Genomic DNA, 23,899 nt, shown 5'->3' with positions numbered 1-23,899 from the left:
CCAGCAGGACATATGTCAAATATAAAAGTAGATGTTCTAGGTCTTCCAGCAGTTTGATTTTCATCATCTTCTCTGTTGTAACTTGATAACTGCAAAACATAAAACCAACAGATTGTCAGAGTACCTTTTACGTTTCTGACAGTAAAGTAATGCCTATGCATAAAACAGCCATTCATAATCCAGCATATACCACCTACTATTTAAAAGAAAGGTGTCCATCTTCAGCAGTCATCTGAAAAATCTATTGAGAGAAAGATTAAAGTTTCAAAGGAAGTCAATATTATATCGGTGTCAGAAATTATGTCTTTTTTTTTTTTTTTTTTTTTTTTTTGAGGCACAGGATAGACTAACTGGCCTCAAAGTGTTCTGTCCTAGGCTGAAATTTTATGAATCTATAATTACTCAGCTGCTATAACAGAAAGTTCCATTTTAATTAGTGAAATGGGAAAATGTTTTTCATTCTTCTTGATCATATAATGTGTAACATTTCATACAAAGAACCTGAAAGAGTTACAATCATGTGATGAATCTGGCTCTTCGCTATGCCATGGACACAGTACAAGAGCTGAAGTGCTGTGCATATATGCATCTTCTGACCAAGAGCAGCAGGGAATGCGACAGCAGCAGCACAGGTGTGCTCTGTATCAATAAAAATGCTTCTATATTATTCACCAAAGCCAGGCTGTGGTTATAGTGGATGCTTACATGAAGAATCATTGCATGAAGAGGTATTCTCAGCAACTGATCTCAGAAACCAATTTGATCCTCCACATCTGCAGTATGACCCAATCAACAACCAGAGCAGTGTGCTGGAAGGAGACAGTAACCTACACAGGCAGTGGTGGATGTGAAGTAAAATGCAAAAGGCTCAGTTAAACAGATCAGCTCAGTGTCTGCTCTCACAAATTCATCTGTCTCCAGGGCAAATTTCAGTTTTGAGAAGTGGTCCTTTTTATAAGGCAGAAGCATTAGATATTCTCATATCTCAGTCAAAGGCTTTCCTACTCAGTGCCAACAGTTATTCAGCAGTGCTCATTATGCAGGTGAGATGTATCGCAATGCTGCTACTCTGCAACACTCTGCAGAACTCTATGCGCCATGTGCACAATGTCTGAAATATAAGCAAATTTATGCTGCACTCATCCCTTCTGTGGTTATTAGTGTCATTTAGTATCATCTTCCTCCAGCAAATTGACTCACCAAGCAAAATGCACAAGTGCACTTTAGAGTAGATCATATTATCATGCCTACTTCTGAAGAGCCAAGTGCCATTACTACTTTTCACAAGGAATAACTGCCTAAACTATTTCACATTCTGCAGTGTATCAACAATATACTTCCTCCAGTGAGTTAGCAATTCAGAAGAGCGATTGAACCAGTAATGCACAACTATCATACTGTTCTACAATGGAGAGATAAAACATAATGCATTTCTTTATGCCTTTTATATATTAGGACGTTCTTTTCTGGAGCCTTTTCATCTAGATATGCAGTTGTATCACTCCTAAGGTCCTGACTGTACCAAGAAAGTATTATGTTGAAAATACTATATAAAATATATTAGGGGTTTCTCTCTCAATGTTATTGTTGAAAGGACATGTAGTCCTACCTGCAACTGATTTCAGTCAGCTGTAGACCAAAAGGAACGATGATGGTCAGGTGCTGATGGGATTTTATTTCAGAAATATTTTCACATTACTCACTGGCATGCTTTCTTCCTGCTTTATTTTTTAGAGGGAGAATAGAGCATCAAAGAAATACAGCAAAGATGCAGACTTCTGAAAGGTTAAGATTATGACATAAAAAAACAAAGTTGGAACCAGAGAGCAGGAAAGCTAAAATAAGAAAAAAGAAGTAATTTTGGATAACAGTTACAGTCAGAAAAGTGAGGAGTGAGAGCAACCTAACAAGCCGAAAAACAAAGCCCAAGCCCAGTCAGTGTTCATGTAATACATTTAGAGCTAAAAGGCAGCAAGTACTTGAGTAAGACAAGCTCCAAACACTCAAGATCCAAGGCTAAAGGTTTAATAAATTGGAATGAAACAAAAGAGCAGTGTTATAGCCAGGGAGCCTATCTTGCAATGGCACACTGGGATAGCATCTTTTGTTTGATTACTGTAGCTGTCTCTACCTGGAATCACATGTGGGCCATCAGTCCCCTGGGTGACTGACAGTGTTGGCTCAGTGGCTCCTTGCTCTTTGATTACTCAGGAGTGCTTGTCAAGAAGCTGTCAGAAGAATCACCAAATTACAGATCGAGCTCTGTTCTCAGTGAATTTCAGAAAGATTGGCTTTTGTGCCTCTGAAGATCTACCCTTTGTTCTCTACAAAGTGTTGACTTCCCATGTGGTCTATTATAATCACGATTATGTGTGTTTGGTGTCTTGTATGGACTTTTCTCACTCATTACCACTGCACTCAACATGGTGGCAGAAAAAGGGTTGGGATTCCTTCCTGCATTTATAACTAAAGTGCTACCATAGCAGAGGGTTTGTGTTGTCCAAGGTATTCATTATACAACTTTATGCAGATCACTGTGAATATCATCATTTGTCTGGTTCACTGATGCAACACCGAGGTCACCAGTCATTTCTCAGCTAATGTTGAGAACGTGAGTCTAATAAATGTGCTTGGTAATCACATTAAACATATTGCCATTGTTGCGAACATTATTCTTTCAAAAGTATTGGCAAACACAACTAAAACTCAGCCCATGTGCATTCTTTGAGCTCTCTTAAGAATGCACCATCAAGAACATTGGGTAGGTGAGGCTGTTTAACCAGAGAAAATATGGCAAAGGCCAGAAAATCAGTACTGCTAATAACACCATTGAAGTTTGCTTAGACTAAACACATAAGTGGTGAAATCAGAATGGGATCAGTGAAGGACAAATTTTGTCAGAGAATAGATTTTGAAAAGGAACATATCTACTAGTGGTGCCAACACAAGTATAGGTCAGTTTCATTTTACAGCAATCTAGGCAAGTGGTTATGAATGTTCTAGATTATTTGGATAGATGTTATACAGCAGTAACTCTATTCTTGCTGATCCAGTGGCCTTTTGTTATCTGCCAGAAAATGCATTAACCACTAAATGCATCATGTCATTGTGAGCTTTGCAATTGCATGCTGTGATTGTCCATAAGACTTACTGGATGCTGCAATCACTGAACTCTTTGAAAACATCTACATCACCTCTTAGGCTGGGTCAATAGTTTGATAATGTTAAGACCTCAGAAAGCAATGATGTACTGCCCAAAACTTGTTGCAGCTTCACTGTCCTGAAATCTATCATATATATGTATATATTTGGTACCAGGCATGAAAAAGCCCAAAAACGCTTGACCACTAAATATGCTCCTGACAATAGAGGAGGAAAAGGAAATTTAAAGCACACAATTTATTGAATTTTTCCTTCAATTATACCCTTTAAAAACAGAAATAAAGGTCATTAATTCAACATTACTGCAAACTTCACTTACGATCATTCTGTGGACAAGAAATGCCAACATGTAAAGGTGGCTGCTTAGTAAAGGGCTGAAATAACATTGTGGCAATGGAGGTTTAAGACAAGAAACAGAGCTGTTATGTCTCCTCAAGTGGTATATTCAGTGCTGTTATGAAATTAGTTTCACTGCTTTTTTTACATAATGCTTCTGTGGTTTCCATTCTGAAAAACAGAAAAACTTAACCCTTCATTAATAGAGCTATTTCACCAAGACATGCAGAATGTGTCCAATTTACTGGGCCAGCAGCATTTGATCCTCAGTTAAGTTTACGAACAGGTAAACTATTCTTGGCCTGTATTATAACCTTTTAAAGATGATATGTTATGACAAGATGATTTTTGATAAATAACACAGTCATTTTTACTAGAAACACGTTCCTTGGCTTGTCAAGTAGACAGGTTCTCTGGATGCAACCCAACATTTTGTAAGCAGCCACTGTTCAGATACCCATTTTATCATCATTTCCTGCTCCAAGCCATACAACAGTCTTCCCTCAGTCAAAATATGTACACTTTAACATTCTTTTGTGTTCTATCACAATAAAGCAGCAAAATGTTTAGACTACAGGAAAATGCTTCCAGCTGGTTTCTGAAGGTGACCTTGAGGATGTCTGGCACACAGCAGAGTCAGTGGAAGACAGGTGAACACCTTGTCCCCTTACCACTTGAATATGTCATTACAAATAACACCAAGAAACTAAGAAACTACAGGGTTTTGTGTGCAAATATGCATTCAGAATTGAAGTTTCATATGCATGCAGACACAATCAAGAAACTAAAGACAGATCAGCAACTTTCCTCCTCCAAAACCGTATTCTCCCTTTTGCTTTGAAGCTTATGTTTAAATCTTCTGTTTTTGTAACTCTTCAGGGTAGGAAGCATGAATTAAAAATCAGTCCGTGACCCATTATTATTTTATAATCCTCTCTTTGGCAAGTTGAAAGCAATAGCTTGCCAGACTTGTATTAAATTTTCATGGAATGATGTGAGGGAGTGAAATACAATGGCCTAGACAAGGGAAAGTATAGGAAAACGAGGTGGTATTGAGAAAGCCTGCTCAAAGAGATGGAAAAGGGGTATGTTACGGGATATATGTTTTGAACTGTTTTTATTTTAGATCAAAATAACATTTCTTACAGTAACAGCTTGTATAACAACATGCAATAAAATAATATATATTTTATGTGTAGGGTAATATTGACGTGAGGAACAACACAGGAATAGAAGGGCCAAAAGCAGCACCATGATTATTCTCAACTTCAGAAAGGATAACTATGTAGAAAGGAAGAGTCTTGTTTAAAAGAAGTTGAAGGAGAATGGTTAAGAGGATTAAATCCTCTTGGACAACATAGAGACCCCTCAAGGACGCCATGCTGGGAGTGCAGCACCAGCACACGCCACTTGGTGGAAATATCTTGGGGACAGGTAAGAGTAAAACAGAATAGCTCACCAGTAAAGCAAGGAAAGTAATTAAAAGTAAGAATTTAGCAGCTGAAGTGATGCAGGTGTGAGAATGCAAAAAAAGTTATAAATCCTGAGAGAATAAAGTTAAATCTATAATTAGACTTGTGTTTGCTTTGTAAATACAGTGGGAAATTTTCAAGGTGTTTATTTTCTCCATAAGTAATGTGACTTGTCTCCGACATCAAAACACAAAACCATGGCTCTATTCACTAGTCCTCCTGCCAGTCATTTCATTCATATCAGGAAGAGAATGTATATAAAGTACTATGGAGCAGTGGAATTTCATACTTGTTTTAGTCAGTGTGGAACAAAAATGGATCTAAATTTTCCTTTACAGTCTTATCTGCACACCAGAAGAGAAATCATATGAGTCTTTCCCCATTCAGAGATGGGCATCAGTACATGGTAAATCAAATGGACTGATTTTATAACCATACCCTGGAGTCACACAGTGTGTTTATCTGCATCTCATTAATTTAATCCTTAATGCAGCAGGGCCAAATCCATCACACCCACAAATGCTGATCCACCACATCCACAAAATTCCCTCTATAACCTGCAACAAGAACCCAAGTAGTAATATCCATAGTTTGCACCAGAATTATACCTCCAGCATTGCCTCTCCTTACTTGTGCTCACAGCCTTGCAAGAAGGAAATGTGTAAATACAACAAATCCTTTTCTAGAAATGAGCTGTGATTTTTAAGGCCTGGATAAGTATACATTAACTTTCATTTACTTCTCAAGTCTACTATGAATTCAGTCCATGGGACTTCAGTACAGTGAATTCCATAAAGGTTCCCTCAAGTGCTCTTGAAAACAAATATGTGAGCAATGGGAAATGTTTTTATCAATGGCTCTTTCAATTCAGAAACAGAATCACTTGCATGAGAACAAACCGATCATCTAACCTATCTCTGACCTGAAAAGGATGGAAAGGATTAAGAAGACAGTTCTTTTCATGTATTGCTGAGCAGTTTCTCCATCCTAAGCTTCTGCATATATATTTTTTGCATTTCTGCATTTGTCCTCTGTTTAGTGAGATAAATATTTTGCAGTTACTTCACTGAACAGATCAAATAATGAATAAATTGGAGAATAATTAAAATAATAAAAACATTCATCATGAGGGAAGACATCCTAGAACACTGATGAAATAATCTGCAACCATTTGTTTCCTTCAGATTTCCCTTTATTTCATATTTCTCTTCCCTGGCTGTTTCTACAGCTACATGGTTTTTTTCTAGCACTGCCTACTGGATTTTACTCTTGTTATGGCAGCACACACATCTCTATTTTCTGTTGATGGCTTGATACTTCTAATATTATGTATTGAAATGTCATCTTGTGCATTCTGTGCTTCATTGCTGTTATAAAAATTTTAGGTTCCTGTAAGACTAAAAGCAGCAAATAGGTTGTGGGGTGTGGGTGGGGGAGCAGATAAAATTGAGGAGGTTTTATTTCGTTTGCTTAAATACAGTTGTGCCTTTCAGGAGACATTTTTAGGAGCTGCATTTGCTTTGTGTGGTGCTTTTCTGCAGTGACAGCAGGCAGTGGTTTAGTGGCAATTTTAAAATCTAACATTACTGTACATTACAAACAGTACAATAGAGTTTTGGACAGCAAAACCTCTTAAAAATAAAACAAGATGACATTTCTAGTTTCCTCTCTCTGTTGTAGCAACCTGTTCTTCCTGTTATTTGGACAATCATTCCACATCACAAAGCAGAGCCACTAAATCCTCTGTTAAATATATACAATAATAATAATAATAACTGAAAAAAAACACATTCATAAATTCTGTGTTATCAGTAATCAAATAATAAGCTCTTTTTTTTTTCTGAAACATGTTTATTTTCACTAGAATTACTAATCTATTAAATATTTTTTGTCCAGTTACTCTCTAGTGCATGTACTATATATATTAAACACTCAAAAGAGAAGATTTGTTTTTGTCATTTATTTCTTTTTTACTATCTGCTCAATACAAACGTGTTTTGTTTTTTTTTTCTCTAAGCTGTAAGATTCTCAAAACATCAGCAATGCAATCATTTGCCTGTTAGTTTGCTTTTTCTTAATTTTATTTTCTTATCAGCCATTAAGCAAATAAAATGTAAGTTGTATGATCTAATTTTCTTAATGGAACTTAATGCAATTCTGCACAAACTAAAAATAAGTAAATAACCTCCTATCCCTCTAACAAACATAAACAGACTGTAATAAGGCTACCAGGAAATATATTTCAGAAAACCGCCAGAAGTGCAAAGAGTCCATACAGCAAAGCACATGGGTATGCGATAAGAAGCTGCTGTCCTTCCATGGCCAAGGCAGTGGTAAAAATTTTGGATGCTGACAAGCTGCACCATCCAATAACAAACAGAGCTAACAAAGTTCCTGGGATCCCACTACAAGAAAAAAAAAAGAAACAAAGAAGTGTATTTATTAGCACATGTAGCGGTCAAATCATGATCTCATGTCTGGCAACTCATTACTGATTTCAGGTGCAGAAAGAACCAAGGGCTAACCAAGGACTGACCAAGGCAATTCCTTCAGCAGTGTAATTAGCAGTACTGACAGAAAGAGAAGCTGGTCTCCAATATCTTTGTGGTCTCCAACAGATGCAGCAGCTGAAGACTCATTTTTTATTTTTTTTTTTTTTTAAGTTAGCAAAGATCTTATTCAGCCAAAATCCACCTAGCAGAAGTCACAAGGATCTATAATGAAACTACAGTCCTAATCTTCCATCAGGCAGAATGATGACCTGGAGACAATGTAGTTTTGTAACACTTCAAAGATCTGAAGTGTGTCTCTGACAGAGAAGCAACAATACAGGATGTACACTCAGCTGACCATGCTCATAGGTGTCACCCAAGAGAAAGCCTAAGTGCCTTTTTAAAAGGTTCACATCTAGCATAATGTAACAGACAGGAGAAGAAGTGCTGAGGAAATGCATTTTTGCTCATTGTAAAATTCTTCTCCACGTTGTGGCTTTCCACTCTGCCCCTCAATGGCAACTAAGCTCTTCCAAAGTTAATTTTTGCTGCTTCTCAGGTTCAGTGGGCAGGAGAATGGGTGATTATGGGACTGCGGTCAGAAGTCCACTGAAATATTCCTGCATATTAGAGATCTAGCTATTAAGCCCTTGTAGAAGCAAGACCATGTTAATAAATAATGTTTCACACATGTTTTATTTGCATACTGTATTTGCAGTCTACTTCTGTAAAATGCATGAGCTCACGTGCACAATGCTTCTGAGGTGCATATCGAGTTGGCTGCATTACACACACTTACTGTGTCAGTCTGAAGGACCTTCAAAATGAACGAATCTCTGCTACTTGCTAAATGACTTTGTGGGACTCTGTTCTTCCAAAGCACTAGTTAAACAGAATCAGAGTGAGAAACAGACTACATATACCTACTTAGGCTCATTTGTCAAAAATAATCTTCACTAATGTTGTTATTGCAACTAAAACACAGTGAATAAAGCTGTCCTTTAATTGCCTTAGTTTACTTTTTACACAAAGTCATACTTCATTTCATTCTTTCTGTCTCCAAGCCAATAAGGTACTTGATGTTCTTAGCTCTTGCAGTTTTGGAAAGGAAGGATAAAACTGATTTTAAGGTGACTCAGCACCTTGTTGTAACTTCAAGGTACTATAAATAAAACAATAAAGACCATGTAGTTTATTATTCTCAGTTGAAGTGTCCTGCTAAGCCTATGCGGAGGCATTCAGGGATTACACCGTGATTACACTGTGAACTAAGCCTCTTCTCCAAGTAGACACACAAAGATGCTCAGTTAACCAGCCAGCCAGAAACTCAGAGCCAGTATGGATTGCTTCTTGATCCATCCATATGGTAGCAGAAGTTAGAAATCTACAGGAACTTGCTGCCTGGTGATAATTTGCAGCTACTGTAATGACTCTTTAGGGGCCAATTACAAGGCAGTACAATTTAGAGCTGTGACTGCTCTGCATTGCACTGAGGGTCCAATGGCCTCTAATGGTTTGTTCCAGAACAGGCAGAGAGCAAGACAGAAAGGTGACATAAAATCTTGTTGGAGCCAAGGGATGAGTCTGTGCACTTGTACATTCAGCCCTTGGTCTTACAGCACACTGAATGCTGATACGAACAGGCTAGCTTTAGCAAATAGCGTGTCTGGTGTGTCGATGAGAGTCAGATCATCCTGCAGGGGAGAAAGGCAAGGAACAGGTGTCACGCTTGCAGTAGCTTAAAGGGTGGATTGAGGGGCACGAAGATAGAGCTGGGGAGCAAACATGAGCAGTGCATCTCCCTTCCTCTCTATCACAACTTGCAGACAGTCAGCAAATGAGTCCTGTACATCAGATGGATCAAAGAAATCTTTTCTCTCATCTTAAATACATTTCATTCACTATTTAGTCAAGGAAACGCTGTGGTCAGCCTTTTCATGGAAGTGATAGTGAAAAATTATTGTTTTTTCTGGGGAAAAATATTGCTGATATTTCTCCCAGAAAGATCACTTAATCAGCTTGGCCTCAGCCATGACAGCAGCATAGATGGGTACAAGTGAAGCTTAGAGTGAATCTGGTTCCATACAAGTCTGAATAGGAGAACTGGTCCTCTCTATGGTGCCATTCAGCACCCAGAGGTTTCATATTTTGTATCATTCACTATTTCACTTAATTAGGTGATCATGAGTATCACAAATTGCTGAATTAGTATTTATTTTCCATTTTATATGTGTACAATCTTATGTGTATTTTCTGTAAAAACACAGATTGAAGTCATTAATTTTTTTACAATTTGAAGTGGTTGAAATAACTTTCAGAAAGATAAGAAAAAAACAGTATGAATGTACTGCTGTTTTTCCTTTGCAATTTAAAATAATTTTTAAAATTAAGAATAATGAGTCATATTGGATTTAAAAGTTCCTGCTTGATTTTAGTAAAAGTTCACAATAGATCTTTGTGCAACAGATAATCTCTTATTTATTCAAGGAGTTTCTTACAGCATATGAGGAAGGACTGCAGAATCCTAAAAACAGCCACTTGATGTTATCAGTTTGTTTTAATAATATTTTTCTTTTGTAAAAGTCTCAGTAGCCTAGAGATTTTCAAAGGATGTGCTTTCTCTAAATTCACAACATTTTACAAGGCTATGGTGCCTGTTTGGTGATTCTCTGTACAGTCAACAGCATCCCATGCAGTTATAACAGCTGGCTTGGAGTCAGCCCCATCTGTCCTCTGATTAGATATTTGCACCTTTTATTTGGGTGGATTATTAAACAGGTTAATCAAGCAAATATGGAAGCATAGGAGAACAGAGAATGAGTGGCTTCTTCAGTGTCACTGATGGTCATCTTTTCAAGGACAGCCGAGTAACAGAATAAGGCTGGTCTAATACATTATGACTCTATAGAAACAAGCAGCAAGGATTATGCTAAAATCCTGACAATGCTATATCATTTCCTTAAAAAATAATAGCATACATAAAATTGCTGATTTATCAAATGAAAGACACAGGCACTTTTATTGCTCATCAGCTGTCAATTATGGTATCTTGCAGATTGGTGAGTTCAGAAAGTATTAAAAAAGATCAAGTAGAGAAGCCATTATTAACAATGTGTTCACTATGAATAAAAAGTACTGCCCAAACCCTTCAGGACCTGGAATTTTGTTGTGCTTTTTTTTTTTTCATGTCAACATAGAGGTAAACACGGTCCATATTTCAAAAGGCTTAAGGAATGAGGAGGAAGGAGAGGCTTGCATGAAAATTTCTTAATTCTTATGTATATTAATGAACACTCCTCCACACACTCACAGAGATACATACAATGCCGCACATCAGTTTTTTTTTCAAAGCAATTATACCACAACTATTCTTTCGAGAATAGGACTTAGCTATATCTTAATGCTCCACTTCATTAAAGGTTGATGATTACTTCATTCTACCACACAGAAGTCAGTCTACAAAAAGAAATACAAGGATGGGAGCCTGATATTATGATCACGCATACACACATACACACAAAAACAAAAAACAAACAAAACAAACAAACAAAAAATAGACCAAGAGAATCAGCTACGTAAAACAAAAATCCATGAGTCTCTTTTAAAATTGTTACCATAGTTTGGATTCTGCTGGCTCTTGCAAAACAAAAAGCACATTTTGGACTGCTGCAAAAATCAAAGCCATTCTTAGTCTCAATGGGAAAAAATGGACTTGTATTAAAGAGATTATATATCACCCTTCTCTCACACAGACCTTCCTCTTCCATTTTACCCATTTTCACCTACTCAGAATGGTGTCTTTTTTCATGGTTTAGGAAGGTACAATTCATTTACCATTATGTTGTAACCATTTACAACATATTTTCATAACACTTCTGACTCACTGTCCTTCAGATGATTCCTGATGCCATGCACTGGTACTTACTGTAGAGGGAAGATGGCTGCAGAAGAGGACAGGATCACCATGGGCAGCAGGCAGTAGCCCAAAACACTTGCAACACAGCCATATGAGACTCCTGTGATGCTCATCAGGTTCAGCAGGGCATGCATAGTGATGGACCCAGTGACACTCACACCATACACATAGCCAAAGTGAACTTTTCCTGCCTGGAAAAAAAATACATAAACATTGTGTTGGAAGGGAACAAATGTTTGCAAGGTGGTTGGCAGAAGTGAAGCACTACCTTAATTCCACTTTTTTTTTTTTTTTTGGACTGTCAATTTCTCCTTCCTTTGTCTTCATTGGTTCAATAGTAAAACACAGCTGCTACTTCTGGGTGATTTTTGCATCAAAACTTTCCAAGGTAAATTTGTGAGAACGTGGTTGTTGCTAATTTAAATTCATCCCACTGATTCTCAGCCTTATTCTCTCTCTCTGGGCTCGGAAGTAACACAGGAGTTGGTCAGGGAAGCTTGGGAAGATCTAACTGGTAACAAACTAAGAACAAAGTATGGACATGGAAAGCAAATTTTTGAGTCAGGAAAATGTTTCCAATCTTTACAAATTTAAAGACAGTGGAAACTGAAAACCTCTATGATTCCAGTACAGAGATCAGTGGAAAAGTATCCCAGATAAAACAGCAATTCCACTTACTTAAAACACTTTTCATTTTATTACAGTTTTCAGTAGATCTGAAAAAAAAAAAAAAAAAACAAAAAAAAAAAACAAAAACCCACACACAAAACCAACCAACCAACACCCCAAAATCTACTAAACCTTTGCTGAAACTATGCAGTTTTTCAAGATGAATGTGACGATTTCTCTCCTTGACTATCACAAGAAAGACACATCTCTGTGGTAAGATCAATACAGCATGTTCATTTCTAGATAAACTGTAGTAGCAGCTCATGTTCTTTTGTGTTCCATTGAAAGAAAAATCCCCCAGATGGTTGTTTGTTGTTGTTTTGTTTGTTTGCTTGTTTTTCCCTGCTTCTTCCAGGTTTTATTCCTCTGTGTGAATTTAGTGCCTGTGAAAGGTACCAGCCTGACAGCCTGAAGCCTGATGTTCTATAATTTACACACAAAGCCAGTTCAACAGGCACCAGTGGCCATAGCACCACCAATTTCTTCATCTATTGCCATTATTTTGGAGGATTACCTCCAGACATGAGAGCATTGCTCATTCCCGATAGATAGCTAAATCATTTTCTCTCTCTTCAAGGTTCTAACAAATGAACTACTGAATGCCAGGTACACAGTAGTGTGATTTCAACTTCTGTACATGAGAAATAAACAGTGATCTGAGATGAAGACAGACTTGTTTGTTTTGTTTCAGAACTTTGCTTCTTAAAGATAACATTATGAAGGGGTTAGCTTAAACCTTGGACTCAACCCTCAGCTCAGTACAGTGGAATAAACTTGTCAAAGGAAGTGCCACAATGCACCACATTTCTAACGCATAAGAATACATATAAACATACTTAACACAAAGATGTGTATGTGTGTATAATTTTATACATCACTCATTACACATTCCATAGGATAAACTGCATGAGAATCAGTTGAGGTTTTCATTTTCTATTCATTTTGTAGCTTATGCTTGGATTCTCGTATGGTGCAAAAGATTGAAATATTACTGAAGCCTTTTCCTGGTCTATACAGGTATCTCTTCCACAATGGTTAAGGTAGACTACTTACTCTCTTCAAACTCACATTTTAATGAAACCTAGGGAAAACTAACCAAGGACCTTGTTTCTCTGCTCCCTCATTTGTATGGAAGCTGATCACAGGATGCCAGCCGTATTGAACTGGACAGATATACAGAAATGCAGAAGAGAGGGACCAATCTAGTGATGGCACAAGTTGAAAGTCCTGAAGCTGCAGGTTGGTGCCAGCTTACTTTATGAAGAAAGAGCACTTATGTGAAAGGCAGCCTTAGCTAGTATGACCTGCCTCTCCATCAGCACCATCACCCTGCTTTTCAGCTCATCCTGGCTCATTGCTGACCTCTCTTCTGCTTCCAAGTTATACTCACTCAGGTTACCCATAGTCTTACACTGACCCAAGTGCTTGCTATGTAGAAAGAGACCTTTGCTAGCATTTGCATACTACATGTATAAAACAATCAGGAAAACTGCTTCACCAAATAGAATTAGACAGCTAGAGGTACTGTGGGAGAGCAGTAATAGCTTGGATTATTATCAGTCACAATTTCAGTTTCCAAAGTTTTGTATTAATTTTAACATGTGTGGCTGTTTGGGGCTGCATTTACTATTGATCAATTAAGAAAAATGACATCTCACAGAGATGCAACAATTACTGTAAGCTAATATTTTTTCAGTGTTTTTAATGTTCCACACAGCACTACTTGGCAGCTTAATCTAAGATTACCAAATTACTGAGGTAGAGATGAAGGGAGCACTAGCCAACTGAAATCTCCATTTGGTGCAGTGCTTGATTTGTGGTGCAGGGGAATGAGAGAGAAAAAGCAGCTGAACACATTTGTTCCAATTTTGAGCTGTTGCTAACTTATGTAAATTTACTGACTCACGCACACGGGAATACTCCCAGTTCACAGCAATGTAAGCAAAACCAGAATCAGACTTGATTAGCCTGGCAGGCTTTGATGAATTGAAAGCACTAAATTTGTCCTGCGGAAGGAACAAGGTTAGAATAAAGTCAGACCTTTTGTGCTTGTCTGCACCTGCCTGGAGTGGGTGCTGCTACCCTCAGTTGCAGGATATGGAGAAGTCCCATGACAAATGACTATGTAAAATGCAAAGTGTGCAAACTTTTGCACTGCTGTTGTTTTTTTCTCTGCAATGGAGCTGCCTTTCTTTTCACCAGCATGAGGAAGAACAAATGCTGCTGTGAGTTTAAAAAGCCCTTCCTCATTTTCTCTGCGATCCAAAAGAAATGCTAACATTTGAAGAACATCTGTGCATATTTTTCATAGTTAAAAAGCTGGAAGTAAGTAAAATTTCTAAATTATTTCTTGAACCAAGCTCTTAGCCAAATTACATTCCTGCTACTATTAGAATTACTGAAGTATAAGAGGATGTCATATAGCCCAAAATCAACTCTGGTATTCAAAATAAAAATGAAAAGTTTGAATTTTTAAGATGGCCATGGAAATCACACAGACATTTTCCTGTGAAGCTGTGGCACAAAAACTCTGACATAATAGGCTGTGCCAGGGGAGTTCTTGAAAAAAAACCTAGACCACTGGTTGTTTTTCCAATGCAGCATGTTTAATATCTTAAAATAAATATAGTAATTTAAGTACTTTGTTTCAATAATACTAGCTTAATATTCATTGTAGCATCTCACTGTCCAAGAAGAAAAATCAACAGCATTCTTTTTTTTTTTTTCAGCTCTCCTTCCATTTTTCTGTTTACAGTCAATTCAGCACTTTCTCATTTATTCCCCTCAGCTTTATTTCTCTGTGTGGGAAAGAGCCCATCTTCTGTAGCATCCCACCTTCTTTTCCCCCTTTTCCTTTTTCTCCTTCTGCTTCCACTCTTTTAAAATATTTTTAGTTTTACAGGCACATAAATAATAACACTTGCCTTTTATATTGCAGTTTGTACAGTCAAGGTACTGCACTGACATTACAAATTGAGTAAGAACTTTGAAGTCTTCTGATTCAGCACTATTTATCACAGAGGAAGGGGGGAATTAGAGCCCCTTTTCTCTCCCTTCAGGTGTCAGAGCAGCAAACCCTCCCCAGTACAGTTCCACCTTGTCCCTGTCTGATAAATGGTTGCTGACAATCAGAGCTGTCCTTCAGCAGCACCAGAGAGCCTCTGTTGTCAGTGACAAATAGATGAATTTTGGACTAGTGTATAGTCTTTCTTTCAGGTTTCCTGCTGTAAGAAACTTTATTCATAAAGAGGAAAAATTTTAAGCACAGGCTTACGCATTTTGTTTAGCAGATGATGTAGACAGAGAATGTAGATTAAGAAGATGCTAGCAAAATTTATAGAAAGGTATTGTAAATTTGACAGGAAGGTGGAAAACGTTGCTTTCCTTTTGTTGTTGGAATAATTTTAGTTATGTAAAGATATGTAGCTTGGATAGGGAGCTAGGTGATATGGTTTAGGGGTTTTCTGTAGGTATGGTGGAGGGAGGATGGTTGGACAAGATGATATTATAGGTCCTTTCCAACCTTGTGATTCTGTGATGAATATTTTTCTTTTATATCTCTGTATTCCCCAGAATAACAAATGAGAGAGGATAATTAAAAAAACAAAAAACAAAAAACAAAAGCAACAAGAGTGCTTTAAAACCTGGGCTGGTCTGCTATGTGCTCTTTTTCCCTCCTTTAGAAGTTCCCTGTTATGCCCTTACCTAGTTCATGTCATGCCTCACGTGTTCAGTGCCTCCTCAGTCTGTATACTGTGCAGATCTGCCCTTTGTTCATATTAATCCCTAACTCAAATAACTCCCTCCAATAATGGTGAGATCTTTTATTTCCACTGGAATTAACACACCACTTTACTTGTATTACATCTACATTACAATTAAACATTATGTACTTTCAAGTGAGAAGTCTTTTTTACATGTAATCTCTGGAAAAATAGAAGAGAATGACTTTTTTTTTTTTTTCTTTTTTTTTCAGATCTACATCTTCTGCTACTTCATGTACATTAATCACCTAGGTATTAACTTGTCAGAAAATTGATCCCTTAAGCTCCTAACATAACCTACCAGCAGCAACGTTGCTCCAAGGGCCAAACAGAAAACCACAGGTCCAGTGAGGTCTGTCTCATTCATAATGCTGCCATCTGCAGGTTTCATTGGATTCAGAACTGTTAAAGTTTTTTGCCATATGTGCTCAAAATTGATCCCAAGTTCTGCAATGAAAAATTCCAGAACTGCTTACAAGAGAGAAACACTTTTACACCAATCCAGTATATATCACAGATTGCTGAACAAATTAATCACTTTTATGTAGATAATACTGTAGGATGACATATTCAGTATTAAGACCATGCTGTACCTGTTCATCCAGTATAGCTGAGAGTCAGCTCTGATTCCAAACTGGAAACATTTATTTATTAAATCTAACGAGTCAAAAAATGCCTTCAGCATTTTCAACTTAATATTTGTTTTTATATTTAAAACATACATATGCATATTTATATATATATACACACACATACATATATATAAACATACATATATATATAAACCACACTAACTTAGATGTTGAAAAATATGCTAATTAAAATTAACTGCAGAATTCAAGATACTCTGGAACACTGAAGGCAGAGATATATGTTTTAATTCTGGTAAGTCTGACAAGAGATGTGTCTTAAGCCTTAGCTGCCAGAGGCACTTAAAAATGACATTCTTCCCTTCAAGGCAAGTTAATAATACTTCGTAGAGTGCTTTATAAGCTTTTTGCATTTAAAACATAATTACTGGAAACCCTGGAAACAGAACAAATTTCTTTCCCATTAAAGCAAATAGCAATTCTGACACTAACTTCACTGGGGCAAAGATTTCTTTTCTGACTTCTTCAGAAGCACTTCAGCTTGAGAGATCAATCATTTCTGCTGAGATGCTCCAGAAAGGAAAAGCCAGATTCAGAACTGGTTGCCAAAATGACTGAGGTTGACAATATGTTAGTGCTGTTTGAAAAGCCAGGTCCTCACCTTATTTCACCAATCCATCATCTCGAACTAAGGCAAAACGTTACATACATAAGGTTGTTCTGTATTAAAATGTTTGACTTTGGTCAATGTATCTGACACAGTCATGAAAATCTCTGCAGCCTTGTAGATTGCAAGTAGTTGCATTTCAACATCCTTTTCATGGGGTGAGCTACCTGTGGATTTACATGCTTGGAGGACTGAGAGTTGGAGGTCTAGAAGTTATCCGTGTCATTCAGAATGATCTTGCTGGTTTGAAGCAGTGCAAGAACAGGCTGCATAATTTCTTTTTCTATAATAGTGAAGTAGTCACAATTTATATTTTTATTAATATTATTATTATTATTTGAAATGTCGGTAGTACTGGTATTTTGCAAACTGAATATTCATCTACAGATCAGCCACTAGCATTAAGATAGTTCAATCATCATGAAAAATGATATTGTTCATATGGTTAAATGATCAACTAATTGAAGCTGCATGCAGCTTTAAAAATTTCCTTTACACTGAAACAATCTAGTTAGCATCTTCAAACTGTAAAATTTATTACTAGATAAGCAAATTAGATTATTATCAAAGTTTATTAATTAAAGATATTCCGGTATGCATGCAGTATAAACACAGAGCAGAAAAAATGTTTGGAAATATGAATGTGAAACTTATTGTTATGCTGTCATCTAGTGGTAGTAAAGCATATACCATATATGACATAAGAATGAATTAAACCCTTGCAGACCTCAAACAAGAAAATGCAGGCTTAACGACAGGAGTCAAAGCTGCATACACAGGGGCAAGTTCAACAGCCAGGCTGAGTGCCTCTGCTGTAGATGCTCTGGTGGCTGACACTAGTTAGGAAACAGAAGCATACAAACATGCATCGTCCTTGGTTTTATTTTTACCTTCTAGCAAAGGAGGTTCCTCATCAAAACCACCAGCAGAGCTGATGTTGGAACCATATGGAACTGTTGGATGTAAAATCTGACCTGTGTAACTCTGAGGTGGCAACAGCATTTCAGAGGGGACAAAAGAGCCAGCCAGAGGTCTGTCTCCTATCTGGCTCCTGGGACAAGAAGCAAATTGCAGAGAAACAAATGATGGCAGTGAGAAACTGAACAGTTCCCTAGAGCTGCTCCCCCCATGTGACATGGTTTACAATTTCAACTATTTTCAACAGTAATGCAGATCCCAATCCCTTATAATGATAGGTTTAATTAAAAGTAATTCAGCCTTGGGGAGGTATAGATCTCAAAGCTCTTTCCTGCTCTATTTTCTATGATTTCTGAATTATTATAACATATAATTTCATTTCTGTATGACAAGAAGGCATAGAGAGAGCTAGACCTAATTTCTTATCCTCCGATGCCCATCTTTCTGCTCCAATCAAAATGACTTTTTATTCCCTGATATTTTCTAGAAGGGAGGTACAGACTCTGTGGAGCACTGCCATTGTGGGTAGGGCTGAATGAACAGCTTCTGGGGCAGTGAGTTTTTTGGCAGATCAGGCCAGGTCTCTTCCTTTCATTCTCCCTGTGCAAGTCCTAGGACCAGCCAGATCCATCTGCTGCTGAACAGGGAAGCTGCAACAACATCCAGCCTCCTGTATTATGGTTGTTTAGAAATCTCCTTAATGTAGAAATTCTTTTCCCCAGCATCCTTCTTCTACAGGTGCAAGTCACCATTTGATTTAAAAAAATACATTAGAAAAATGTATTACATTTTTCATGTACATTAGAAAAAGGAAGAAAAGTATTCTTTTCATCTTTCTACAGCTACAACTTCTACTTCACCCTTAAATCTTCAGCTGTACTGTTCACAGAATCCTTTTGTTTCAACTGAATGGTTTTCTTTGTCATTAATTTCACCTGAGTTTTGAAATCTCCCTCTTTTTTTTCTTTTGGTAGCATACTTACTTTCTGTTTCCACTAGAGTCACAAGTGTTGTAATCTTCTTGGTCATCTATGTTGTAATTGGACTGGTAAAAGTCACAGTGAAACTGCTCAAAATTTGCCATCCTGATGAGGAAAAAAAATAATTGTGTATATTGATAAAATCATCTTTTGTACAAGCAAATATCTATGCTGTCCTAAGCCATACATTCAAAATCATCTTTGGAACTGATGCAAAGAAGGAACTGACAAAAAAACAAAAAAAAAAAAAAAACAAACAAAAAAAAAAAAATTCAGTTTCCATATTACTGTATATCAATTTATACGTGGCATTAGTATGGAGGAAGAAACATTCTCCAATTACTGATATATCGTTTCCTGTCAGGAGAAGGGGAAGAAGGCACAAACTGGAACATAGGAAGTTCCATCTGCACATGAGAGAGAACAATTTTACTGTGAGAATGCAAGTGAACAGGCTGCCCAAAAAGTCTCTTTCTGTGGACATATACAAAACCCACCTGGATGTTTTTCTGTGCAACCTGCTGTAGCGAACCTGCTTTAGCACTAGGTAGGACTAGATGATCTCCAGAGGCTCCTTCCAATCCCTACAACTGTGTGTGAAAGAAGATAAATAAACTATTATTCTAAAGAGTACATTTCCTTATTTTAAAAGAAATATACAGACAAATGAGCACACAAAAGGTTAAGAATGGACTCTTCACATCAGCATTATAGTTCTGGTTATCTTTGTTTTTACTTTATATTTTACTTTTAGATTTTTAACTTAATGTTCATCTTTATTCCCTCTCATTGGATATTTATATTCATAATTAAGATACCCCTGAGCTCTCCTCCAGCCAGAAGCTCTGGGCAGGACCGTTGCCTAGATGTATACATGTATAACACACAGATGTATGAACTATGTACATGTTTTGCCAATTGATTAGCATTCAAGTGGTTTAATCTGCTCAGCAACCTGACTTAACTGCTGAAAACATCATGCAGGATTTCCAGATTTAGGAAAGAAAATAACATGTTGTAAATATGTTTAATATAGGTTTTACATGGATTACATTTAAAAAGATTACAGACTCCAACTCAATAGTTCAGTTGCTGTGAGTCTTTAATGTTCTATGCTATTACTACAAGGAATTAAATTATTTATTAAACAGGTACATACTTCATCTGTGTAGTAGAATTCAGAAAAGATACGCTTATTTATTTATTTATTTTTAATAGAAAAACTAGGAGCTAAGGTTACTTACTTTTTAATTGATGAAAACTCCAGTCTGTTGAATTTACATGTTGGAAAACACCTAAAATAACCTCTTGCGTTAACAGGGATGAGCTTAGTGCTATTTATAAGATTCTAAATTTGATCACTGAACAGATGCATGTGATGAAAAAAACCCACACGACATGTCAATAACATGGACATATGCAAAAGAACTAACAACAATAAGAACAGATGATAAAAATCTTTAAGAAAAGCAGAAAAAAAGAAAAAAAAAAGAGAATTATGTAATTCTCAGTCAACAATATAGATTGTATCCAACAGCTTCTTCCTTAAGTAGGTACAGAAAAAGATCCTTGTGGAGCCCTTGAGAGCTGAGCATTCAAATATTAAACATTTACAACTGTATGTAATAATATTCATAATAAAAAATATATTTAACTGGAGGTATGCTCTTAGCAGGCATTCCTAGAGGGTGTACTATGGATCATGTGCAACATTAAAGGTGTTCCTTGTGGCTGGCAGGGGAACCTTTTGGTTGCAATCAATTTGGAGAGAATGTGGTGCTTCCTTAGGACAACAACTGCAGGTGGGAAGAATGAAGGCATTTAAGATACAGCTCCATCACATGGCCAGAGGCACATCCAGCCACATCTGCCTCCCCACTCTTACTCTAGGTGTTCCCATCCATCTTCAAGGCTGCCAGAATGTCTCACGAGGTGCAGCACTCACCACACCAGGGTCACAACAAGCAATGAAGATAAAAGGCAATGAGCCTTGACTATCACCCTTTGAGAACATTCACTGCATGCATAGACATCAGATTTTTGTTAACTTTTTTTTCCATTCATCACTCAGCATAATATCTGCTTCAGTGCCTGATGGCCACTATGGAACCTTAGGAGCTTTTCTTTTACAGTCCTAACTGCTAGGAAACTTGCAGCACAGAGTGAATTTTGAAGTAGTACCTAAACCTCAAAGACAACTTTCTATTTACACAAACATTAGTAACAGGCACTTAGTAAGTCATAACAGATACTGCTTTTTTCACTTATGTATTGGATAGTTTCCCAATGATCACTTGAACTAGTTTATTTGAGGAATGAGACATTAAATGAGATATATTAGCAGGTCATTAATCTGTGCCTCAGGTGCATATTAAATTTGGTGTGGTTGAAAGCCAAATGACTTCCATTTCATTAGAATAATCATGCCCTGTTGGTATATGACCTATAGACCTCTTAAACAATTATAGTATTGATACACTTTCAAATAAGAAAATATTATATTAAATATATTATTTCAAAAATATGCATGTCCCCAGAAGAGCCCAGAAACGAAGAATGATGAGAAGTAGAAAAAGATACTGCATCTATTTCTATTATTTAGGGGTGTGGTATTTGTTGCAGCCATTGTAAAGAATTTGTCACACAGTTTTTGTTCTTTTTTAGTTTTTGCCTTCAATTTCCATAGTGCTACATCCAACAAGGTGAATTCTCAGTTTCATGCCTTAGCAAACTACTAATCTCTGTATTGTTTAATCATCTCTGTTTAGATATAAGTACTTAATCTTGTTTATACCGACTCAGGGTGGGGAATAAAATGGGATTAGCACCTATCCTTGAAGAAGGTAATTAAATTTAATATATTTATTTTAAATCAAAGAATTATTGTTTGCTAGGTAATGTCTGATTATTATAATTATAAAAATGATATGAATACTTTGCTACTTTCAATTAGAAAAAGTTATACAAATGAAAATATGCATACATATGTGCATAATGGCTGTCAGATAATGACTTGGAATAATTATGAGACAAGGTAATTTAAGGAAGAATTGAAATGGAAAAAAACACAAAGATTGATAGAGGGAAATGAAATACCTGAAGGGTACCTATAATCAGGAGGGGTGTAAACTCTTTGAAAGGGCCGATAATAGTAGTACAAGGGGAAACGGTTTTAAGTTGAAAGAGGGAAGATTTAGATTGGATGTCAGGGGGGAAGTTCTTTACTAGAAGAGTGGTGAGGTCCTGGAACAGGCTGCCCAGGGATGTTGTGGATGCATCCCTGGATGTATTCAAGGCCAGATTGGATGGGGCCCTGGGCAACCTCATCTGGTAAACATGGAAGTTTGGTGGCCCTGCCAGGCAGGTGGGTTGGAGCTTCATGACATTCATCAAGGGTCATGAAGCTCCAACCCCCCTGCTGCAGATAGGGCCACCAAAATCCATATCTGATACTAGACCAGGCTGCCCAGGGCCTCGTCCAACCTGGCCTTGAACATCTCCAGGGATGGAGCATCCACAACCTCCCTGGGCAGCCTGTTCCATCACCTCACTACCCTCTCCCGGATGTCCAACCTTAATCTTCCCTCCTTCAACTTAAAGCCATTTCCCCTTGTCCTGCTATTATGAACCCTTTCAAAGACTTGACCCCCCTCCTGTTTAGAGGCTCCCTTTATGTCCTGAAAGGCTGCAATGAGATCACCCTGCAGTCTTCTCTTCTCCAGGCTGAACAAACCTAGCTCCCTCAGCCTGTCTTGGTAGGAGAGGTGCTCCAGCTCTCTGATCATCTTTGTGGCCTTCCTCTGGACTCTCTCCAACAGCTCCCTGTCTTTCCTGTATTGGTGGCCCCACACCTGGGCACGGTACTCCAGGTGGGGCCTCACAAGGGCAGAGTAGAGAAGGACAGGAAAAATCATATTTCAAAGCTGGTCAAGAATGTCCAATACTGCAAGGTTACAAAAATACTGTGAAAGATGAAAAGATCAGAGGTAAATATGCCATTTTGTAAAAGGCTAATGAGACACCCCAAGTAATTATTTGCCCATTGACATAAGATTAATCCCAACAAAATATTGGTTCACATAATAAATAACTGAATCAATGTATCCAATCAACACAGGGTTTGGAAACTAGCAATTTCAGACTAATTTATGTTTTAATAAGATTAGTATTTGGGAGAGGTAACCACTGATGACCTGTATTTATACAAGGTATTTTATTTGATTTTGCTTCAATAAATATAGAACCATTGCTGCTTAATGGGACAGCCTTTGTACTGATTAAATAATTGCCATTAGGTGCATTTCAAATGTAATTGAAAGAAGAGAAGATGTCTTTCTAATGGGGTCTTACAGGACATAAGCTTTTTTTAACCTAATCTAGCAGACACCTTGAAGCAAAATATACAAATTGGAGGTGGTTATAAGGTGATTTGATCATAATCTGTTAGGATAAAACAGGCAGCAAATAATTAAGAGACTCTTGAAGCTATTAGTCAAAAGTAAAATGAATCTCAAAGTAGAAGAGCTATAAAACTTTCACAGTGACACTAGCAGTTAACCACAATAGCAGTTTACCAACACTGCATGTGTTCAGGTTCACAACAGGTGGCTAAAGCAAGCACTAAATATTGAAATTTGGTACAAAATGAGTTTATAGTCAATATTTATTGGTACAAGGAAGTAGACAAAGCAAAGGGCTGCTTGAGCTGAACATTCTTTTAGGTATTAGATGCCACTGACCTACTAATATGGGGAATGGTTGACACATGTCAAGATGAGGAAAAAAAAACTGTTCTACCTCAAAGCTTTAGAACAGAATGTGGATGTAAACACACTTGCCTTGACTGATGTTAATAATTTAGTGAAAAATTTGTTTGGACGAGGCCTAACCATTGAAAAATAAAAATGAGAAGGGAAGCTGGCAGGTATTAAAA

At 37.2% G+C, this 23,899-nt stretch overlaps 1 protein-coding gene across 1 annotated transcript; it reads right to left on the bottom strand.

Moving 5' to 3' along the window:
• Nucleotides 1-1,771: 1,771 nt before the first annotated feature.
• YIPF7 (Yip1 domain family member 7) lies at nucleotides 1,772-20,269 on the bottom strand. Its single transcript, XM_015862465.2, has 7 exons — nucleotides 20,211-20,269; nucleotides 19,464-19,556; nucleotides 18,970-19,071; nucleotides 17,959-18,119; nucleotides 16,113-16,258; nucleotides 11,388-11,569; nucleotides 1,772-7,375 (listed from the first exon to the last, which is right to left on the bottom strand). The coding sequence occupies exons 3-7, from the start codon at nucleotides 19,068-19,070 to the stop codon at nucleotides 7,213-7,215; spliced, it is 753 nt and encodes a 250-aa protein (XP_015717951.1). The 5' UTR covers nucleotide 19,071; nucleotides 19,464-19,556; nucleotides 20,211-20,269; the 3' UTR covers nucleotides 1,772-7,212.
• Nucleotides 20,270-23,899: the final 3,630 nt, after the last annotated feature.

The sequence above is a fragment of the Coturnix japonica genome, chromosome 4 (assembly GCF_001577835.2).
Source record: "Coturnix japonica isolate 7356 chromosome 4, Coturnix japonica 2.1, whole genome shotgun sequence".
NCBI lineage: Eukaryota > Metazoa > Chordata > Aves > Galliformes > Phasianidae > Coturnix > Coturnix japonica.
This window is presented reverse-complemented; position numbering and strand designations above follow the sequence as displayed.

What these genes read in the sequence shown, in the direction of transcription:
- YIPF7 (XM_015862465.2), bottom strand. Translation starts at nt 19,070, where the DNA reads ATGGCAAATTTTGAGCAGTTTCACTGTGACTTTTACCAGTCCAATTAC. An exon ending in TTGGAGCAACGTTGCTGCTG is followed by an intron (nt 11,570 to 16,112) that starts GTAGGTTATGTT and finishes TTTTTTTTCCAG; the next exon opens with GCAGGAAAAGTTCACTTTGG. An exon ending in GCAGCCATCTTCCCTCTACA is followed by an intron (nt 7,376 to 11,387) that starts GTAAGTACCAGT and finishes TTTTTCTTGTAG; the next exon opens with TGGGATCCCAGGAACTTTGT.